At 41.6% G+C, this 19,443-nt stretch overlaps 1 protein-coding gene across 3 annotated transcripts in view; it reads left to right on the forward strand.

Moving 5' to 3' along the window:
* Positions 1-231: 231 nt before the first annotated feature.
* Positions 232-19,443, forward strand: part of LOC121919149 (24-hydroxycholesterol 7-alpha-hydroxylase) — a 45,939-nt gene continuing 26,727 nt past the window's right edge. Inside the window, exons 1-3 of one of the 3 annotated variants that reach the window (XM_042445442.1) lie at positions 232-336; positions 14,451-14,586; positions 18,138-18,312. In XM_042445442.1, coding sequence (XP_042301376.1) covers positions 313-336; positions 14,451-14,586; positions 18,138-18,312 — 335 coding nt within the window. In that variant the 5' untranslated portion in view covers positions 232-312. Of the gene's footprint in view, positions 337-8,137; positions 8,387-11,252; positions 11,372-14,450; positions 14,587-18,137; positions 18,313-19,443 lie in introns of those variants that run through there. The other 2 variants (XM_042445441.1, XM_042445443.1) reach the window with 2 other exon arrangements.

Here is a 19,443-nt window from a genome sequence, read left to right on the forward strand (position 1 = left end):
ATGGAGGCCTCTGTGACTATTAACTCTCCCATCATCCAAGGCCTCTATAACAGCAGCATTCTACCTATCTGTACCATTTGATGCTGCTTGGTAATAATTTTGCAATACCTTGCTTTTGTAGAAATTTGCCTCCTCACTATTTAAGCACTTTTTAAAAACATGTTCTCCCAATGTTAGTATATTTTTTCACATTATCACCTTGTATGTTAAATATCCTCCACCAGACCATTGCATTAATCTCCCTTGCAAACAACGTGATGCTCAACATTTTACAACAAAGACTTCTGCCATAAACGGAGCAAGAAATGCCAGATGTACAAACCGGTTCCCGAAAAGGTAAGAGGCACTAGAGATGATATTGCACACATATTTTGGATAATAGGGTACACCGAAGAAATTCAGAAGTAAAACAGCCTGTGCTTTATAAATTTTAGCAAAGCTGTTGTAGACCATCTCAGTCTGTGAATCACTCTTAAAGAAATGAGCATGCCACAACATTTTATGATCTTGCTGCATAATCTGTATTCAGGGCAAGAGACCACCATCAGGACAGAATATGGAGAAATTTTCCAGTTAACAAGGAGATCAGATGTTTTATCATTCTAATTATTGAATAGTGAATATATAATGCATAAAGTTGGATTAGACTCAGAGGAAGGAGGCATGAAAATTGGAGGAAGGAACACCAACAATTTAAGGTATGCAAATGACACTATATGACTAGCAGAACATAGCAAAGACTTGGAATGATTACTGGAGAAAGTCAAGGAAGAAAGTGAAAAGGCACATTTACAGCTGAACATTAAGAAAACAAAAAATAATGACCACAGATTATTTGCATAACTTTAAAGTTGATGATGTAGACACAAAAATAGTAAAAGATTTTCCATACTTTGGCTCAGATGTTAATCAAAATGGAGACAGTTAAGACTATAAGTTGGAAGGGCAGCACTGCACTTAGGGTGGGGAAATGAAATGCGCAGAAATAGGATGGAGGACACCTGGCTGAATGAAACTACATGTGAAAGGGATCTGGGAGCCCAAGTAGACCACAAGATGAACATGAATCAACAGTGCAATGCGGCAGCTAACAAGGCCAATGCGATTTTAGGCTACATCAATAGAAGTATGGTGTCTAGATCAAGAGAAGTAATAATGCCACTATATTCTGCTTTGGTCAGGCCCCACCTGGAATATTGGTCCAGTTCTGGGCGCCACAATTCAAAAAGGACATTGAGAAACTGAAGCGTTTCCAAAGGAGGGCGACTAAAGTGGTGAGGGGTCTGGAAACCATGTCCTGACGAGAGACTTAAGGAGCTGGGGATGTTTAGCATGGAGAAGAGAAGGTTATATGATAGCCCTGTTTAAATATTTGAAAGGATGTCATATTGAGGAGAGAGCAAGCTTGTTTTCTGCTGCTTCGAGAAACTAGGACCCAGAACAATGGATGCAAGCTACAGGAAAAGAGATTCCACCTCAACATTAGGAGGAACTTCCTGAGAGTAAGGGCTGTTCGACAGTGGAACAAACTCCCCCGGAGTGTAGTGGAGTCTCCTTCCCTGGAGGTCTTTAAGCAAAGGCTGGCTGGCCATCTGTCAGTGGGGATGCTTTGATTGAGATTTCCTGCATGGCAGGAGGTTGGACTGGATGGCCCTCGTGGTCTCTTCCAACTCTATGATTCTATGAACAAGACAAGATACTCAAATGTAAAGCTATGTTGTTGAATACCAAAGGTAAGATTGTCCATGCCACTGTATTTCTGATTTCTATGTATGGTTATGAAAGCTGGACAATGACAAAGATTGATAGAATAGTTTTTTGTGGGGTTTTCAGGCTATGTGGCCATGTTCTAGTAAATTTTTAGATTTTCTAGAACATGGCCACATAGCCCAAAAAACCCACCAAAAACCATGGATGCCGGCCATGAAAGCCTTCGACTTCACACTGATAGAATCAACTGATTTGGAAATCTTGGAGGAGAGAGCAGAAGGAGAGCTGTAAGCTGTGCTTGAGGGGTCATCTGATACTTTTTCACTGCCCTGATTGGGGGGACAGCTGCCAGCCACTAGCTCTAGATGATGGTGATGATGATGATGATGATGATGATGATGATGATGATGATATGATTTTTTTATAGCCTGCCTTTTCACGAGGAATCAAGATGAGTTACAACATCAAAAAAACAGTAAAACAGTACCTCAAGGTCCAATCACAATTTAAAAATAATCCCCTTCCTATCCCCCCTTCCCAATCATCAAAACAAGCAGTATAAAATATATTACAATGGCGCCCTACAGAGCGCCAGGAAGAGGCGGCCAGTAGCCGCCTCTTTTTGCTGTATGGCAGCGCCGCAGCAACCATATTGTACAGCACTGTTACACAAAAATAAAAGGACCACTAAAAAGCGGCACCTTTTTGTGCCGCCACAAATAGTTTGCAGCGGCATGAGCATGTCGCTGCTGCGTGGCTCCATTTGGATGCCACGCAGCAGTGACGTCATCGCTGCACGCTCCATTGCTGCATGCTCCATCAATTTGGCGCTACACAGCGAGACGAGGGGCAAGGGGCATGTGGGTGGGGTGCCCCTCGCACGTGATGAGGGCGTCCTTCAGGGCCGGTATATACCGGGCCTATGTAAGGTTTAAAAAATTATAAACAGAAACATAGCTAAAAATAGGGGTAAGAGCCTGTTAAGGAGAAAATTATGTTTGCAAGGCAGATGGGGGCATCCATACTCATGGGGAGGGGGACACTAGTCTGGAAAAGCTTCCTTGGAGGTCTTTAAACAGAGGCTGGTTGGCCATCTGTCAGGGATGCTTTGACTGAGAGTTCCTGCATGGCAGGGGTTGGACTGGATGGCCCTTGTGGTCTCTTCCAACTCTACGATTCTATGATTCTATGAAGGCTTGCTGGAAGAGGTCCGTCTTAAGAGCCTTCTTGAAGGCTATTAGAGTGGTAATGTGGCGCATTTCCTCCGGCAGGGCGTTCCATAATCTTGCAGCGGCAGTAGAAAAGGCCCTCTTGGTTACCATGGTCAATCTGGATTTTTTGGGTGGAAGCAGATTCTTCCCAGAGGATCGTAATGTGCGGGGTGGACTGTATGGAATAAGGCGCTCCTTTAGGTAGTCTGGACCCAAGCCATGTAGGGCTTTAAAGGTAATAACCAACACCTTGTACCGTACCCGGAAACTAATTGGCAGCCAGTGAAGGCATTTTAGAACATGTGTTATATGGACGAATCTAGGTGGACCTGCGACCAATCTGGCTGCCATATTCTGCACCAATTAAAGTTTCCGAACTTGGTACGAGGGTCGCCCCATATAGAGCACATTGCAGAAGTCAAGTATACCTGCTATATATGCCTGCTGCCTCTGAGTTCAGTCTTGAGGGAATAGGAGCACACACTTTGCAGCACACACAATCAATTCAATAAACATTGAACAGAAGCTCTGCTAACAGGCAAGGTTCACGGGAATTTGCATGGGCATTTTGTGGGATAAATGTGAGGGGGAGAACCAGAGTTCTGTTTTTAGTCCCTTCTCTGAGACTGCTGAATATTGATGTTGAGGGACCTGTTGCAGTCACCTGCAACAGCTGTGGTATGTTTGTCTCCTTGCTGGTAGATGTGAGTAGCTATACCTGTGCAAGGGCAAGCTGGTGGCCTTGTTGGGAGAGACGGTCCAGAAACTTGAGACATGGTCTCTACTCTCCTGCATTTTAGGGAGGGATGGGATTTCTTGGACAGAACAAAGCAGACTGTTCTGGGTGGGGATTGTACAGGGCACATTTCTGGAGAGGAAAGTTGCACATAGGTGTAGAAGGACAAGGATTCATTCTGCAAGCTTGAAGCTACAGAATTGATTTGAAGCTCTCTCTCTTTCTTATCAGAAATGACAAGGAAGAGCAGCCATACCAGTCCTCAGGGAACATGAAGGAGGTCTTGGTAGATTCAGCATGTGGGATGGGCCTAGCCAAGTCTCAGAATAGGCATGTGGTGATGTAAGGGGACTCCTTACTGAGGGATACAAAACCAGTGGTTTGTGGGCTTGACAAGATGTCTTGGGAGATGTGCTGTCTCCCTGTGGCAAAAAATCCACAATGTAATAGGGAGTTTGACAAGGTATATCAAGCCCACTGACAGTTACGCCTTCTTTTTTGGTTCATGTGGGTACCAATGACACTGCAAGGCATAGCTGTCAGACTAACATAAGGGATTATGAGGATCTGGTAGGAACTGAAGGATTAGGGTGCACAGGATGTCATTTCATTTCTTCTCTCAGTTTAAGAGTATGATCCAACTAGGGAGAGAATAGCAAAGGTGAATAACTAGCTTCACAAATGGTGCTGCCAAGAAGTGTTTCGATTTTTCATCCATTGCCTGCAGTTTCTGGCAAGGGAGGGATTGCACCCCACATCAGTTGGCAGGAATTTTTTTGCCAGCAGTCTCAAAATTCTGATCAGGGGGGCTTTAAATTGAGTTATGTGGGAGAAGAAGATAGTATTCTTCAGGCCATGTTGAGCTCCTAACACAGTAAAGCAAATATAATAGAATAGGCGTAACTGAAACCAGGTGCGCTAAGTCTTACAACTGTAATAATAATAATAATAATAATAATAATATAATGAAATGTTATTTTTATTCCACCTTTCCCACAGGACCGAGGTGGCTTACAACAGCAATAAAATTCATACAGTACAAAAATAAAATAATTAAATACAAAAATAAATCCCATCATCCCCTCCCTCCCCAACAAGAACATAACAATTCTAACATAACAATAATTCAAATACCTTATAAATCATTAAAACAATTGAAGACGTTAAAATGAGGCAAACAGGACATCTTGGGGTACTAATAGAATGGTCCATATCAGCGGGGTGACTGAGCAAGTTATTCAGGGAAGGTCTGTCAGAAAGGATCTGTCTTGGTAGCTTTTTTAAAGCCCTCAAGATTGGTAATATGCCGGATCGCTTCTGACAGGCCATTCCATAACTTGGGAGTGGCAGATGTAACCACCATCAACCTAGTCTTAGTTGGCTGAAATAAGTTTTCCCCGGAGGACCTAAGTGTGTGGGGTGGGTTATATGGAAGAAGGCGATCCTGCAAGGACCCAAGCCATGAAGGACTTTAAAGGTCATTACCAATACTTTGTACCACAGTACAGGCATTTAACCACTGCGCTACCAGGGCTCCTGAATCTGGTAGGAATTGGACTAGAGTGCATAGGCTGTCATTTCATTTCTTCTCCCAGTATGAGTATGATCCAGGAAGGGATCATATGGAAACTAATGGGCAGCCAATGAAGAGATTTTAAGATTGGTGTTATATCGCCACCTCTAGCTGTCCTGGTTACTAATTTGGCTGCCATAGTTTGAACTAATTGAAGTTTCTGGACTAAGCACAAGGGCAGCCCCATGTAGAACTCATTGCAGAAATCAAGTCATGAGGCTACCAGCACATGTACCTGAGTTTCCAGGTCCCCCAGTTCCAGGAAGGGATGCAGCTTGTGTGCCAGCCGAAGCTGAAAACAAGCATACCTGGCCATCACATTACCTGGTTTGACATTTGAAGCGATGAATCCAGGAGCACTCTCAAGCTGCGAACACAGTCCTTTAGAAGTGTGACCCCATCTAGGACAGGTTGACGTATGTCTATACCTGGACTAGGGGTCCCAACAATGAGTGCTTCCGTCTTATCTGGATTCAATTTCAGTCTGTTTTTCCTCATCCACTCCATTACCGCTTTATGTAGTTATAGAGGGTATACCTGTTTCAGAGAAATAGACCAAACAGGAAAGGAGGAGTAACATTATATGTCAAAAATGATTACATCTGTTAAGAGATCCATGACTTAAATCCTGGAAGCCAGGGGGAAAGCATCTGGGTAAATATTAACCGAAAGACAAACAACAGATATCTCATTGTGAGGGGCTACTACAGACCCCCAACTGATGTAGATTAGATTTTCCTGGACGGCCACACATTCACTAAGGAGAGAGATCGTGGTAATGGGGGATTTCAACTATCCTAATATTTGCTGGAAGTCAAACTCTGCTAAAAAAATTAAGGTCAAGCAAATTGCTCACTTGCCTGGAAGACAACTTCATTGTTCCAAAGGTGGGAAGAGGCAACAAGAGGATCCTCTGCCTTTCTGTTGGGGGTCCCCTTGGAGGATGTCTGCAAGGCTGCTCTTTGGTCCCAGCCATTGACTTTCATAAAGCATTACAGGCTGGACACCAGAGGCAAACGGGATGCAACCTTTGGGAGGGCAGTGTTGGTTTCAGGGTTACATTGATTACACTGCTTCCCAATGTTCTGAATTGTTTACATGTTTGAAATGAATGTCTTTTAGCCAAACTGGCTTGGGTTACAACATTCATGGTTTACACAAGTATTGCATGACTTAATGCTTGCTTTTTGTCTCAAGGTTCAATATCAGGTTGATATTATTTATTGAACTACTACTGACAGGTCTACCAAGACCTAAGGTTTACTTGTGTGTGTGTGCCTTATGTTTGCACAAATTAAGTGCTATTATCAAGGTACCAAAAATGACTGACACAGATCTTTGGGTTCAAAGCTTTATTGTGAAAAATAAATACAGTCAGCCCTTCTTATACATGGATTTTTTATACATGGATTCAAGCATACACGGTTTGAAAATGTTCAAAAACAGTATAAATTTACCTTGATTTCCTATTTTTATAAGGGACACCATTTTGCTATGTCATTATATTCAATGGGACTTGAGCATACACGGATTTTGTTATACACAGGGGATCTTGGAACCAAACCCCAGCGTATAACAAGGGTCCACTGTACACTTGTTTGGGCCTTACTTTGGTTTCATGACACTCCCTCCGCTGCTGACCTAAGCTTGTTAGTCTCAACCCATTTGTATGATTCACAGAGACCACGAAGAAGAAGGACAGGTTGCTTACCTGTAACAGTATTTCTTTGAGTGGTCATCTGCAAATACATATAAATCCCGCCCGTCCTCCCCAGTGTCCTGCTCTTCATTGGCTCATTCTCATGTCGCTCACGCGGCGTCAAGTTCGGAACTGGGGAAAGAGCGGGAAACCAGGGGTTTTATAAGGGACGGGCGGAGCTACCGCCAAAAAGTTGCTAAAAGTTGCAAAGTTAACTTTGCCCAGTGATTCTAGAAGTTTCCGAACAGCACTACGCAGGCGTAGTACAATCCATTTGTATATATTTGCAGATGACCACTCGAAGAAATACTGTTAGAGGTAAGCAACCTGTCCATCTAGATTTCAGTAAGGCCAGATCCGAAAATGGCACTTTGAACTTTTCTCTACACTTTGTTTAATTTGAATGTTAAATGAGATTGTAACAAAGTAAACTTACTTCTTTTATAAAATCACAGAATCATAGAATCATAGAGTTGGAAGAGGCCACAAGGGCCATCCAGTCCAACCACCTCCATGCAGGAACTCTCAGTCAGAGCATCTCCAATAGATACATTGTGTTTATTACATAAGAAGAGTTAGGATAGAGCCATCTAGATGATTATTTGAGTGCTACTTCCACTGAACTCAAAGGAAATAACTTGGTTGTGCCATCAAATGTGTATACTGTATAACTTTCCTGATCTTTTAAATCCATAAAAAGTATACCTTTGCTAGTTTAACCATCCTTTCTGTTTTTCCTAAAAAAAAAACAGGTAAAGAAAGTTCTTGCCCTATTCCTAAATATCAGTGGTTCCAAAAGCTTTATTAACAGAAATTGTTTATGGCTACCAAAACTGCCAAGGAAAGCACACCCTCCAGTGTTTGCAGAAAGGACCTAAACAAATATAGATATGAATCTATTGGGTCTCTGTCATATGTACACATTAAAACTATAACAGCTCTATTTACTTTATTTTTAACAGAAAGCCTTTCAGTTTCTAATAAATGACTCTTGTTTGACTTGCACTGATACAATAGCCATTTTTGGACAGAGAGAAAAATCAAATCAAATCTGGTTTTAGAGAGATAATTCCAGAGAACAAAAGCCCATTTTGGAGTACAAAAGCCCCTTCTTCCAATGACAGATGCAGCTATGAGATTTTACTGTCTTTTGTAGTAGTTGCCACAAGAAGGCAGCATTACGAATAGAAAGGTCTTGGTTATCCTCCCAAGCTTACATTGGGCAGTCTTTTACAGCAGCCAGTGTTAGAAAAGCAGTTGGTGTAAAAGGGGGGGAAATGGATCTAGTTGTTGCTGTCCTGTTAACAGTAGTCCTAGGGGTTTTTGTCTGGTGGGTTTTGCTTCAGCTCAGAAGCTGCCCTGAACCACCGTGCATCTCTGGCTGGATCCCTTGGTTAGGAGCTGCCTTCCAATTTGGAAGAGCTCCCCTGAAGTTCATAGAGCAGGCCAGACTCAAGGTAATAACAAGTGGGAATGGGAGGGGGGGGGGAGAGGGTGAAAAGGATTGAATGAAAAGAGATTTCTTTTAACTAGGTTGCATTAGCTGGGTTTCTAAATTACTTGGCTTTTAACGTTTTTAATATGGTTTGTATAACCAGAGCACTATCATGCTTTGAAAAAAGTGTGAGAAAAATATTTGTTTGAGTGCATACACAATGCATACTGCTTTCCTAATGCAGATTATGGTCCAAAACACAATGCAGAAATAATCCAATTTGAGATGGCTTTAACTGCCCTGACTCAATGCTAGGGAATTTTGGGAACTGTAGTTTTGTGAGACATTTAGCCTTCTCTTTCTTCAGGCTCTGGTGCCACAGCAAACTATAATTCTCAAGATTCCATAGCACTGAGGCAGGGCAGTTAAAGTAGTCTCAAACTGAATTATTTCTGCAGTGTGTTTTGGACTTATGTCATTCTAGTGTACCTCTCTCTGAAATTCTTAAAAGTATGCAGCATTTTAGAGACAATTTTTCTTATACTGTACTAACAAACCATTTCACCTGCATCAGAGAGCTCATTCTGAGTAGCCGTTTGTTCACAATATGTGAAAATATGCTTTTGTTTGTTATGTTTGTTCTATTAAATTAACTTTAAAAAAGAAATGTTCATAATTGGCTCAGGTAATCTTTTGTTTGGAATACGTTTGAGAATATGGGACTCCTAAACATAAAATTGCATTGACAGTATGCATGTAGAGATTTAAAAAAAAAAGTTACAAATCACGTTATAACTTGTGCATGGGAACTACTTTTCCTCTTTTGTGTGCAGCACTCATGTTTAAAATAATTACTTGGGGAAAATTCATTTGTAATGTTGACCTAGCACTAAGCATTATTTGGAATATTATATGCCAGATAGAATGCATTGTTCTTGTTCTACTTTAAACAGCAGCACAAAAAATATAGCTTTTGAGTGCTTCTCTGTGACATGTAAGTGAAATTATGCCAGAAGTTATCAACTATAGGTTCAGAGTACAGTCCTCCCTCTGTTCTGGAACCCACGTCCTTCGCTTATGTGTGAGGGACGAATGGAGGGGCGCGTGCCCGAGGCATATGTGTGCTCCCACAGCCACATACTTATATTCAAGCCAGTGGGGCTTGAATATAGGCAAAACTCTGTTTTCGCGAGGGGTTCCAGAACAGATCCCCCTTGAACAAGGAGGAGCGACTGTACTCTCATTTCTCTCCTCAGAACTGTTCTCAGGTAGCAGAATTGCTGGCTGTTGGAATTTTTTGTACATGTTTCCATAGGTTATAGTTTCAGTTGTATATAGCATAGCATGAATCTGTTGGTTAGTCCCAATTAGAATAGACCTGTTGAATTAATTGGTGAATAAACAGTTAGGTAAACCCCTTTGATTCAGAGGGTGTGCTTCAGTTTGGGCTAATGGCTAGGCCAGAGATAGGAATTATGGGGTCCTCCCGACATCCTCATCGGTTATGCTGGTTAGGGCTGCTGGGAACTGAAATCCAACAACATCTGGAGGATTGCATATTTCTCATTCTCGATTTAGGCCTCTATGGCCCTAAACACATGGACCAAAAGCGCTGTCTTTGGGCCAGTCTGAGGACATGGCATACAGATGATGAATGCCTCCGGATGAGGCTGAAGCTGCACCAGGGTGCAGCAAAAGGAGTGCCAAAAAAAATAAAAAGCGCTCCTTGCCGGTGGCCCATTTGGGCCCATAGCAGTGGCCAGCCAGAGAGTAACCAGGGTTGGAGTGGCCAGAGGCTGCTCCAAGCTGCTTGTCCCCTATGTTATAGCTTGACCCCTATGTTATAACTTCAGGGAGAAGTGTTGTATCAGGTGTGATTTATAGCATCATCATCATCATTACTATTACATTTTATTTCTTACTCACTTCTTCCCAAGGCTTGAGGTTGGGTACAACATAGATTAAAAAACACATAAAACCATTTAAGCACATTAAGTGACTGTAAAGCATTTAAAACGCAGCATCCCATGTTCCAAGGATAGATTAACTGCCTTCTAATTTACACAGGAAAAAATGAAATATTTTTGAAGTGACTGAAAAATATTTGGGAACTTGCATTTTATTATTCGAATTTGCTTTACATCAATAAGTATTTAAGAAGTACCAATTTAGGCATTAGTTATTTGATATGATCTTGCACTTTTTCTTGAGTTTCTTAACAGCTAGAAGTTTTAGGGCACTCTTCCAGGCAACTTTGGCAGTGTAGCAGTACCTATTATATAAGCAAAGAATTGAGTCACTAAAGTTCATGTGAAGTTGTACATGGCATTATGAATAAAATAAGAATTCTCTGAGCCACTTTTTTAACTTAAAAAAAGAGAGTATGAATATTTAGAAATATGTAGTCTGTACAACATGCAATGTTTGAATTTTTTGTTATAAATTTTCCAGCATTTTTTTCTTTTACATAGTACTGTTCAGATACTTTATATATTATTTCTTATTTCCCATGTTAGGCCTTGAGTGTAAACTCTTATATCGCTGAAATAGCACCACCCGCACATGAGGGAAATCTCAACATGCTCAGTTGACCTTTTAAAAAAGTTCTCAGATTAGCCACATGCAAAAGCTTAAATCGAATCAAAACAAAAGGAGGAAGAAAAGAGGGGGGAGACAGACAACAGAGAAAGAAATAGGGCAGAGAGGCAAGATAAGGTAATCAAAATCATGTTGGAAAAATGGAGTGTGCATACACTCAAGTGAGATTTGCAGAACTGGTGCTGTTCCTGCTTGCCTTACCAGTTTTTCCTCGTCATAGAAACCTGATATTTTCTGTTAGTCCTCCTTTCCATGCCACCACTAGCTTTTTTTGCTGAGTCTATGGGTAACTTTATTTAGACACCATAAACAATCCTTGCTTCCTGCATCAAGTCCTTTCCCTAAATATTACAGCTATAGTGTGGGGCCTTGTGCAAAATACATTCTCTCCATTCATACCATCTTATTGGTGAGTAAAATTTCCTGTTTTTCAGCTCTTTTCACTGAAAAATACTTCTAGTTTTGAAATGGGTAAATGCATCAATGATTTTTGGACTATCTAGCTGACTTGTTTATTTGTTCTCTAGTCTGAAAATCTCTTGTGCTAGGCCTCCAGCTGCCTCTCTCATGGCAGCTGAAGGCCAAGGATGGTGCAGGGGGAGAAAGAGGCCCGCGCCTGTTCCTCCTCCTTCCTGACCCTTCCTGGTCTCCAGCTGCCTCTCCAGAGTAAGCTGAAGGCCGGGGATGATGCAGGAGAAGGAAGAGGAGCACGCCTGTTCATCCTCCTTCCCGACCCTCTCTGGAGGCAGCTGAAGGTCGGGGACAGCATAGGGGAGGAGAAGGAACAGTAGGATCAATAGTACCGTCTTCTCATTCGATATGAAGGAGATGCAACAGGTAATTCTCTCCATACCAAGGGCCAGTCCAATACCTTCTTTCCTCTCCAAATAGGAAACTTAGGCCTGTTACAGACTGCCAAAATAAAGCTGCTTTATTTGGAGGTATGCTGTTTAAATTATGCATGGGTCCTACGAGTCCAGAGGTCACGCCAAAACTACACTCCATTCCTAAGCACTGGAGTTCAGCTTTGGTACAGCTTCCGGATTCTTAGGATGCATGCATCATTTAAACAGCATACCTTCAAAGAGACCCGAAGCAGCTTTATTTTGGCAGTCTGTAACAGGCCAAAGGAAACAGAGGAGGTAATTGATCCCTCTTACCATTCTTTCTCTCCATAAAGAGGAAGTGATTTGTCTCTCCATACTGAAGCCCTGCTGTTGGTACTATCCTGTCACTCCATACAGATGCGATGCAACAAGTCACTCTCTCCATACTGAGGCCCGATCATTCAATACTTTCTTTCTCTCCATACAGAGAAAACAGAAAATGTTATTTGTTCCTCTGTACCAAAGCTGCCCCGATTGCATTTTGTAGAGAGGCGGGATATAAATAAATTTTATTATTTTATTATTCATATGGAGGAGACGCAACAGGTCAGTCCCCCCACACCAAGGACTGACCATTGATTGGTCTTCATTGTGTGCAGAGGAAACAGAAAAAACATTCCAGTCTCACAATATCAAAGACTGATCATTGATACCATTTTTTACCCCATACAGTCCTTCCTGACTGAACACTAATAATTCATGCCATGTTCCTTCTCTTTTCAGAGGAAACTTAATAGGTCTGTCCTTCCATACTAAAGGCCTATTATCAGCACAATCTTCTTATTCGATATGGGGACAGAAACAAAGACATTGGTACCTCCATACTGAAGCCTGATCATTGGTACCATTCTCCTACTCCATATGGAACAAACAACAGTTCAGTCCCTCTATACTTTCTTCAACCTCCTCCAAAATCCCTGGAGTTGATGAAATGAAGCAGTGGGTTTGGAGCTTGAAGGAGATTCTCCTTGCCTGAAATAATGCAATATTTTTAATACCCCCTTCCTCAATGCTGTACTAAATACTAAAGGCACCAAATCATGTCTGATCTTGGAGACTAAGCAGAGTTAGGCCTTCTTAATACTTGGATGGGTGACTGCCAATTAACACTAGGTGCTGTAGACTGTATTTTTCCCTAAGGAAACCTTATGAAAGTAATGGCATTGCCATAGGTTCACAAGTGACTTAAAGGCACATGCACACACACACCCTCTACCTTCCCTGCCTTTGAAGAACTCAGTGGGCCTATTTAAAAGAACTGCAACTCCAACTGTTAAACATCTTGTTCTAGCACATATGTGCATGTAACTCCAAAATTGTTGTCCTGTGGATTTCCCTGTAAGCTTAACTTGAAGAAATTAAATGAGGTGCTTCTAGGGCCTGGTACAGAATGCCCACAAAGGGCAGTCTGCCAGCACCTAGTTTTCCACCGGGGGGGGGGGGGGGGGGCGGAGATGAGAACAAACGCGCAACTTCCTGCCAGTGGAAAACCCGCAAAAAGCGGGTTCTTTTTGTGCCACGCTTGTGACGCCTGAATGCGCCAATGGCACACTCGTGACGTCACAAGCACAGGGTGATGTGCTGACGCTTTGCGTCTGTCACGTCATAATGGCAGCACCTGTGTAGACAGGGCACCACCATTTTGCCACCGCCAGTACATATTAGGGTTAGGGAGCGTGTGCATGGTGCACGCTCCCTAACCCTACTGACGCCGCAGTCATGCCACATTTTGCCGTCTGTACTGGGCCAAAGTGACCAGAAAAAAAAACTCCCATAGTGTGATTTGCAGAGGCAGCAAATAATTTTTTATAAAACAAAATCCATCTCAATGAGGATTATTAACCGTGAAATGTTGATAGTTGACAAAGGAATCAAAAATGGGGAGATAAATTTGGAATATTCTACAGGATGGTGTATCTGGCTGAAATCATATAAAAGAGCACACCCTAATGCAGTGTCTTGTTGCTCCATGTATATGAATTTTTGGATTTATATTTGGAATGTGGGGAGTTGTCAGTGTACATTAGAATAGAGAGACTCTGTTCAGTTAATAAACCCATTTTTGGTTGAACAAGTAGTGTTTTGAGGACTGTTCCCATGGTGCAAAATGTCAGGAAATTATTCTGTTAAAGGTCAAACCATATTGCCTGGATACCACATCTGTTAAGAGTAACTCTCTTAACTGACCATTTATCTAGGTGATATGGATATTGTACAGTATCCTAGTCACTACAGCTTGGGGATGGCTGTTGATAGTGGAGTGGAGGATCTACATTTTGGGTCTGTTTGCTGAAATAAACACGTAGTCACTGTCTATGCTACTGAGAAGATACCATGAACTGAAAATGAGATTAGGAAACAAAATTACAAAATTGAAGAATTCAGATGGATATAAATATGAGTCAGATCCAAGATATTTAAGAGTCACCACTAGGAATACTTATGTACTCTGCATCACTTGAAAGGTTTCAAATGAATAATGCCAACATGTCTGAACCACTCTAAAGATGACTCCAACAGAATATGATGCAGACTTTGGTACATTCATTTTGCTTTAAGATATAGTTTTATTAAACTTTTTTTTTGCACCATATGTTGCAGTACGGTCCAGTATTCACAGTCTATTTGTTGGGGAAACGATACACATTTGTTACAGAAGAAGAAGGGCTTCAAGCATTTTGTACATCTAAAGATGCAGATTTTGAGCAGGCAGTTCAACAATCAGTCCAGCATGCAGGTTAGTAAATTACTCTGTGTCTGTGCATGGGTGCATGCACCTGTTTGTAATTTCTGTGGAAAGATTTCTTTTTTCTATCTTGATGGACAGAGGGCTTGAAACATGGGCAGCCTTGAGATTTTGTTCTTTTTAAATTTTGCATCAATATTTGAAGGCTCCAATTTAGGTTGTACATTGAACCATCAGAAAGCAAAGGTGCCATCTCAACCACTCATGAAAAATGCTTTGCATTTTGGAGTACAGTATTTTGGATTTTAGAATTCTAGATAAGGGAGATGCAATTTGTTTAACCCTCCATAGAGCTAGTTTGAATACAAGATAGGTTCTTATATATCTTTTCTATTATGACATTAAACCAGCTTTGTTAGGGTAGTTTTTATGAGGGAAGTCAATCATGTGTGTATGGATGTGACTGTTTTTCCTGCATCACCATTGCTCCTGTCTAAATCAGTGCTCTGTATAAGTGCTTTACAATAGAAATAAAAATATTGGGTAACACAGATATCCCAAGTCATTCCTGTTTTATATATATGAACCATATCATGCAGATAAAATATAATGCTAATTATAGAAATAAGGAAAATAAATAAAACAAAGATTTAAATGAACCATGCAGGCAAGTCATGAGTTGTCATTTTAAAAAAGTGGAGAAGGGGCAAAAGAGTCTCAACATTAAGGAATGTTTTTTTCAATTTTAAAAAGATCATTTGTTCACAGATAGATGTCCACAGATAGATGTCCAAAGCAGAATAAAATGGCACTGGCGGTTTACAGACCTTTCCCCGATGGATCGGGGCCTCAGCTGCCACAGTGGCAGCCCTGAGGTCCCGATTCGCTACTTTTCCAGGCTGTGGGGAAGCGGCAAAAGGCCATTTCCCGCGGTCTGGAATGGGGTGTCCTTGGGACTTTAAGCCCCAAGGACACCCCAACAGTGGCGGGGAAAGGGAGAAAGGGGCCACTCGGCCCCTTTTTCCTTTGTGTCGTTGGCGCAGTCGTGTAAAGGCTGTGCCAGCGACACAAACCCAGGAAGGAGCTCCAAAATGAAGCTCCTTCCACGGCACCAGGATGTCACATCTGCGCCGCTCCGTTTGGAAGGAGCACGGCCGTGACATCATAATGGCGGTGCCCATGTAGAAAGGGCGCCGACATTACTATGTACTAGGTTTGCGGGGCGTCTGGAAAGGACGCCCCAAGGCAACCCTAGTATGTGTGCAGGGCGGCGCAAAGTGCCGGTCTGTACAGTGCCACTGTTACTTTCCTCTACATAGATACTATACTCCTATTGATGCAGGCTAGACTCTCATTGGCTTTTCTAGCTGCTGCATCACATTGCTGACTCATTTTTAGCTTTGGTCCACTAAGCCCTTCGTGTGTTCTGCCATCAAGCCAGGTGTCTCCCATCCTATATATGCATTTCATTTTTACTGCCCAAATATAGTGTTGCCAATCACCCTCGAAGGAAAATCCCCTGAAAATCCCTGAAACGCCGCCAAATTCCCTGTGGAATCTGGGTCAGGAGCAGGACTTCCAGGGCAAGGGGCCACAAAGCACTATGGGGAAGCAAAAGGGGTGGAGACTTCCACATCAGCCATTGGGGGCAGGGATTTCCGGGTTGGCCATTTTTTGGCCTTTGGGGGGGAAGTGAAATAATTCCCCATAAATGGAAAGGCTTTTAATTACCCAACGGGAAGGTTTAATTCCCCAGAAGTTCCCCAGAAATTTTTTATACCCGGAAAGGCTTTTTATTACCCAGAAACCAGGGAATTCCCTAGAAATTGGCAACACTGAACTACATTTCCTTTTGAAATTCATTTTTGTTAGCTTGAGCCCAACTCTCTAATCTGTTAAAGTCATTTTGAATTCTGGTCCGCCCTCAGGATATTAGCTACCCATCCTAATGTGGTGTCATCTGTAAATTTGATAAGCATGCCCATTATTCCATCATCCAAGTCATTGATAAAGATGTTGAATAGAACTGGGCCCAGGACAGAACCCTGTGGGACCCCACTGGTCACTTCTTTCCAGGGTGAAAAGAAGCTGTTGGTGAGCAGCCTTTGAGTTTGATCTATCAAGCAGCTACAAATCTGTCTGACAGTCACACTGCCCAGCCCATATTTTACTACATTTTTTGCAAAGATATTATGGGGGATCTTGTCAAAGGCCTTACTGAAATCAAGATACAGCATTCCCCTCATCTACCAAGTTTGTGACTCTATCAAAACAAGAGATAACATTAATCAGGGATGACTTGTTTTTAAGAAATCCATGTTGACTTGTAGTGGTCACAACATACCTTCATAAGTTCCTTCATAATGTGTTCTAGAATCTTTCCAGGTATTAATGTCAGGTTGACTCAGAAGTAGTTATTTGGGTGCCCTTGGGAACCACATTTTCCCTCCTCTAGTCTTCTTTGGACTTCTGTTCTCCACGAATTATCAAAGATTATTGACCATGGTACTGAGATTATTTCTGTCAGTTCTTTTAATACTTTCATGTTCTCCAGGAATTCTCAAAGATTATTGCCAGCACTTCTGAGATTATTTGTTCCAGTTCTTTTAATGCTTTTAGAATCATAGAATCATAGAATCGTAGAGTTGGAAGAGACCACTAGGGCCATCCAGTCCAACCCCCTGCCATGCAGGAAATCCAAATCAAAGCATCCCTGACAGATGGCCATCCAGCCTCTGTTTAAAGACCTCCAAGGATGTAGATGTAGTTCATTTGGCCCTGGAGACTTGAAAGGAACATTTGTACAATGGAATCAACATAATGTAGGCTCAGTATGATTTTTTCCATTCCCTATCCTCCACTGTGTAAATAATTGAATAAGCTGTTTGTAGTTTTGTTGAGGTTTTTGTTTGTTTTTTTCCTTGTTTTTTTCCTTTAAGACACACTGTTGAATTAGCCCTCTTGCATTCTCCCATGCTGTGAATCTGAGTAACCTAGTACAAAACCCAGTATTTTACCGCATGGCTACCCCTGAATATATTTCCTGGTACAAAGAAGAGCAGAGGATTATCACCATAAACCAATGGTGGAATAGACAGCTTGCCTTTCTGTCCTTATCTGTTAGCAAAGACAGACTGGACCAAGGGAGCAGAAATTAAGAGAAACAAGAATAACTTTGCCGATATTATTATTATTATTTATATACCACTATTCCAAAGATCATAGCGGTGAACAGCAAGTAAGCTAATTTGCCCCCAACAGTCTGGGTACTCATTTTAGCGACCTCGGAAGGATGCAAGCCTGAGTCGAGCTTGGGCCCTTTTGCTGGTCTTGAACTCGCAACCTTGTGGTTTTGAGTGAATGGCTGCAGTACAGGCATTGAACCACTGCGCCACCAGGGCACCACTTCCACCATGATTTTTTGTTTCTGCATCTATCTATTTTTATGCATCCGAGAAGAGCAAATTCGTTATTTTAAAAGTCCAAGAGAAGCCAACCTGAAATGTAAAAACAAAACAGTTTATGATGCCTGCTAATTCTAATACTTTAATGCTTATTCTGAAGTGTTGTTTGTGTGTGTTTTTTTAACTTGCATTCTAAAGTTTCTGTTCCTGAAGAAATCTTCTACAAGAATAGGAGAAGGCTTTATATCATGCTAAAGGGGAAACTGTCTGCTTCTAATCTGCATGAATTATTTGGGAGTCTCTGTCACGAATTCCAAAACTATATAAAGGGTTTAGATCCTGAGGGTACGAAGGATCTCAGAGACCTTGTAAGGTAGGCGATTTTACAAACCAGATAATATAGTTCTTCCTCTTTTTGATTAAATAAAAAAAAGTTCTTCCTAGAGTGGTGCTTTTCTGTTTTTCAGACTTTTCCCCATCATGTACAACAAGTGGCAATGGTGGTTGGGTCTGATGGAAGTTGTAGCCTGAAACTTCATTGAGGGGATCACACTGGGGAAGGCTGCCATAACACACAGTTTCAAAGAGAATAAAATATAAATTACCGTATATATTCATGTATAAGTGGCAGGTTTTGGGGCCAGATTTATGGATTTTTATATGATCCTTGGATAGGTTGAGGGTAAAACTTAGTAGCATATAACAAATTATGTAAATGCTGAAGTAAAGGAAAATGATGCTAAAGATCTTTTTGACAGGCATAATTGTTTGTGCTCATCCTATAGCAGTGGTTCTCACCCTTCCTAATGCTGTGGCCCTTTAATACAGTTCTTCATGTTGTGGTGACCCTCCAACCATAAAATTGCAGTGTTTCAGTTCCTAAGACCATCAGAAATATGTGTTTTCTGATGGTCTTAGGTGGCCCCTGTGAAAGGGTTGTTCAATCCCCAAAGGGGTCGTGACCCACAGGTTGAGAACCGCTGACTTAGGTGGTATGAAGCGGTATATAAATGAAGCTGCTATTGCTATTTGGGGGGAGGATTTAAGACAGGGTAGGAAGCAGAGAAAACCTTCATAGGTATGGGGGGGGGACATCTTTAGGGTTTGGGGTTGCTGTTTTTTGCAAAATCAAACTTTTTGCAGAAAATTGTTTGAGTGGAGTATGGGAGACCTCTGGAAGGCTCAGAATGGCATGGGAGGCACATGTTGGTACCATGTATATAAAATTCAGTGGACTCCACAGGATACCAGAAAAATATTGCTGCTCTCTACTCTACTCTACTTCTGGCAATCTATGGATATATTGAAATAATAATAATAATAATAATAATAATAATAATAGGATTGATTTATATATCGCCCAATCACTGGGAATCTGAGCGGTTTACAACATATACTGCAGGAGGGAAAGGGTAGTGAAAGGTGTGGGGTGTTATATGCTTACTAAATGTATGCATGATCTACTGGAAGATAGTTTATCTCTTTTGCAGAGGTTGGATGAAAC

This window comes from Sceloporus undulatus, chromosome 1, assembly GCF_019175285.1.
Source record: "Sceloporus undulatus isolate JIND9_A2432 ecotype Alabama chromosome 1, SceUnd_v1.1, whole genome shotgun sequence".
Taxonomy (NCBI): Eukaryota; Metazoa; Chordata; class Lepidosauria; order Squamata; family Phrynosomatidae; genus Sceloporus; species Sceloporus undulatus.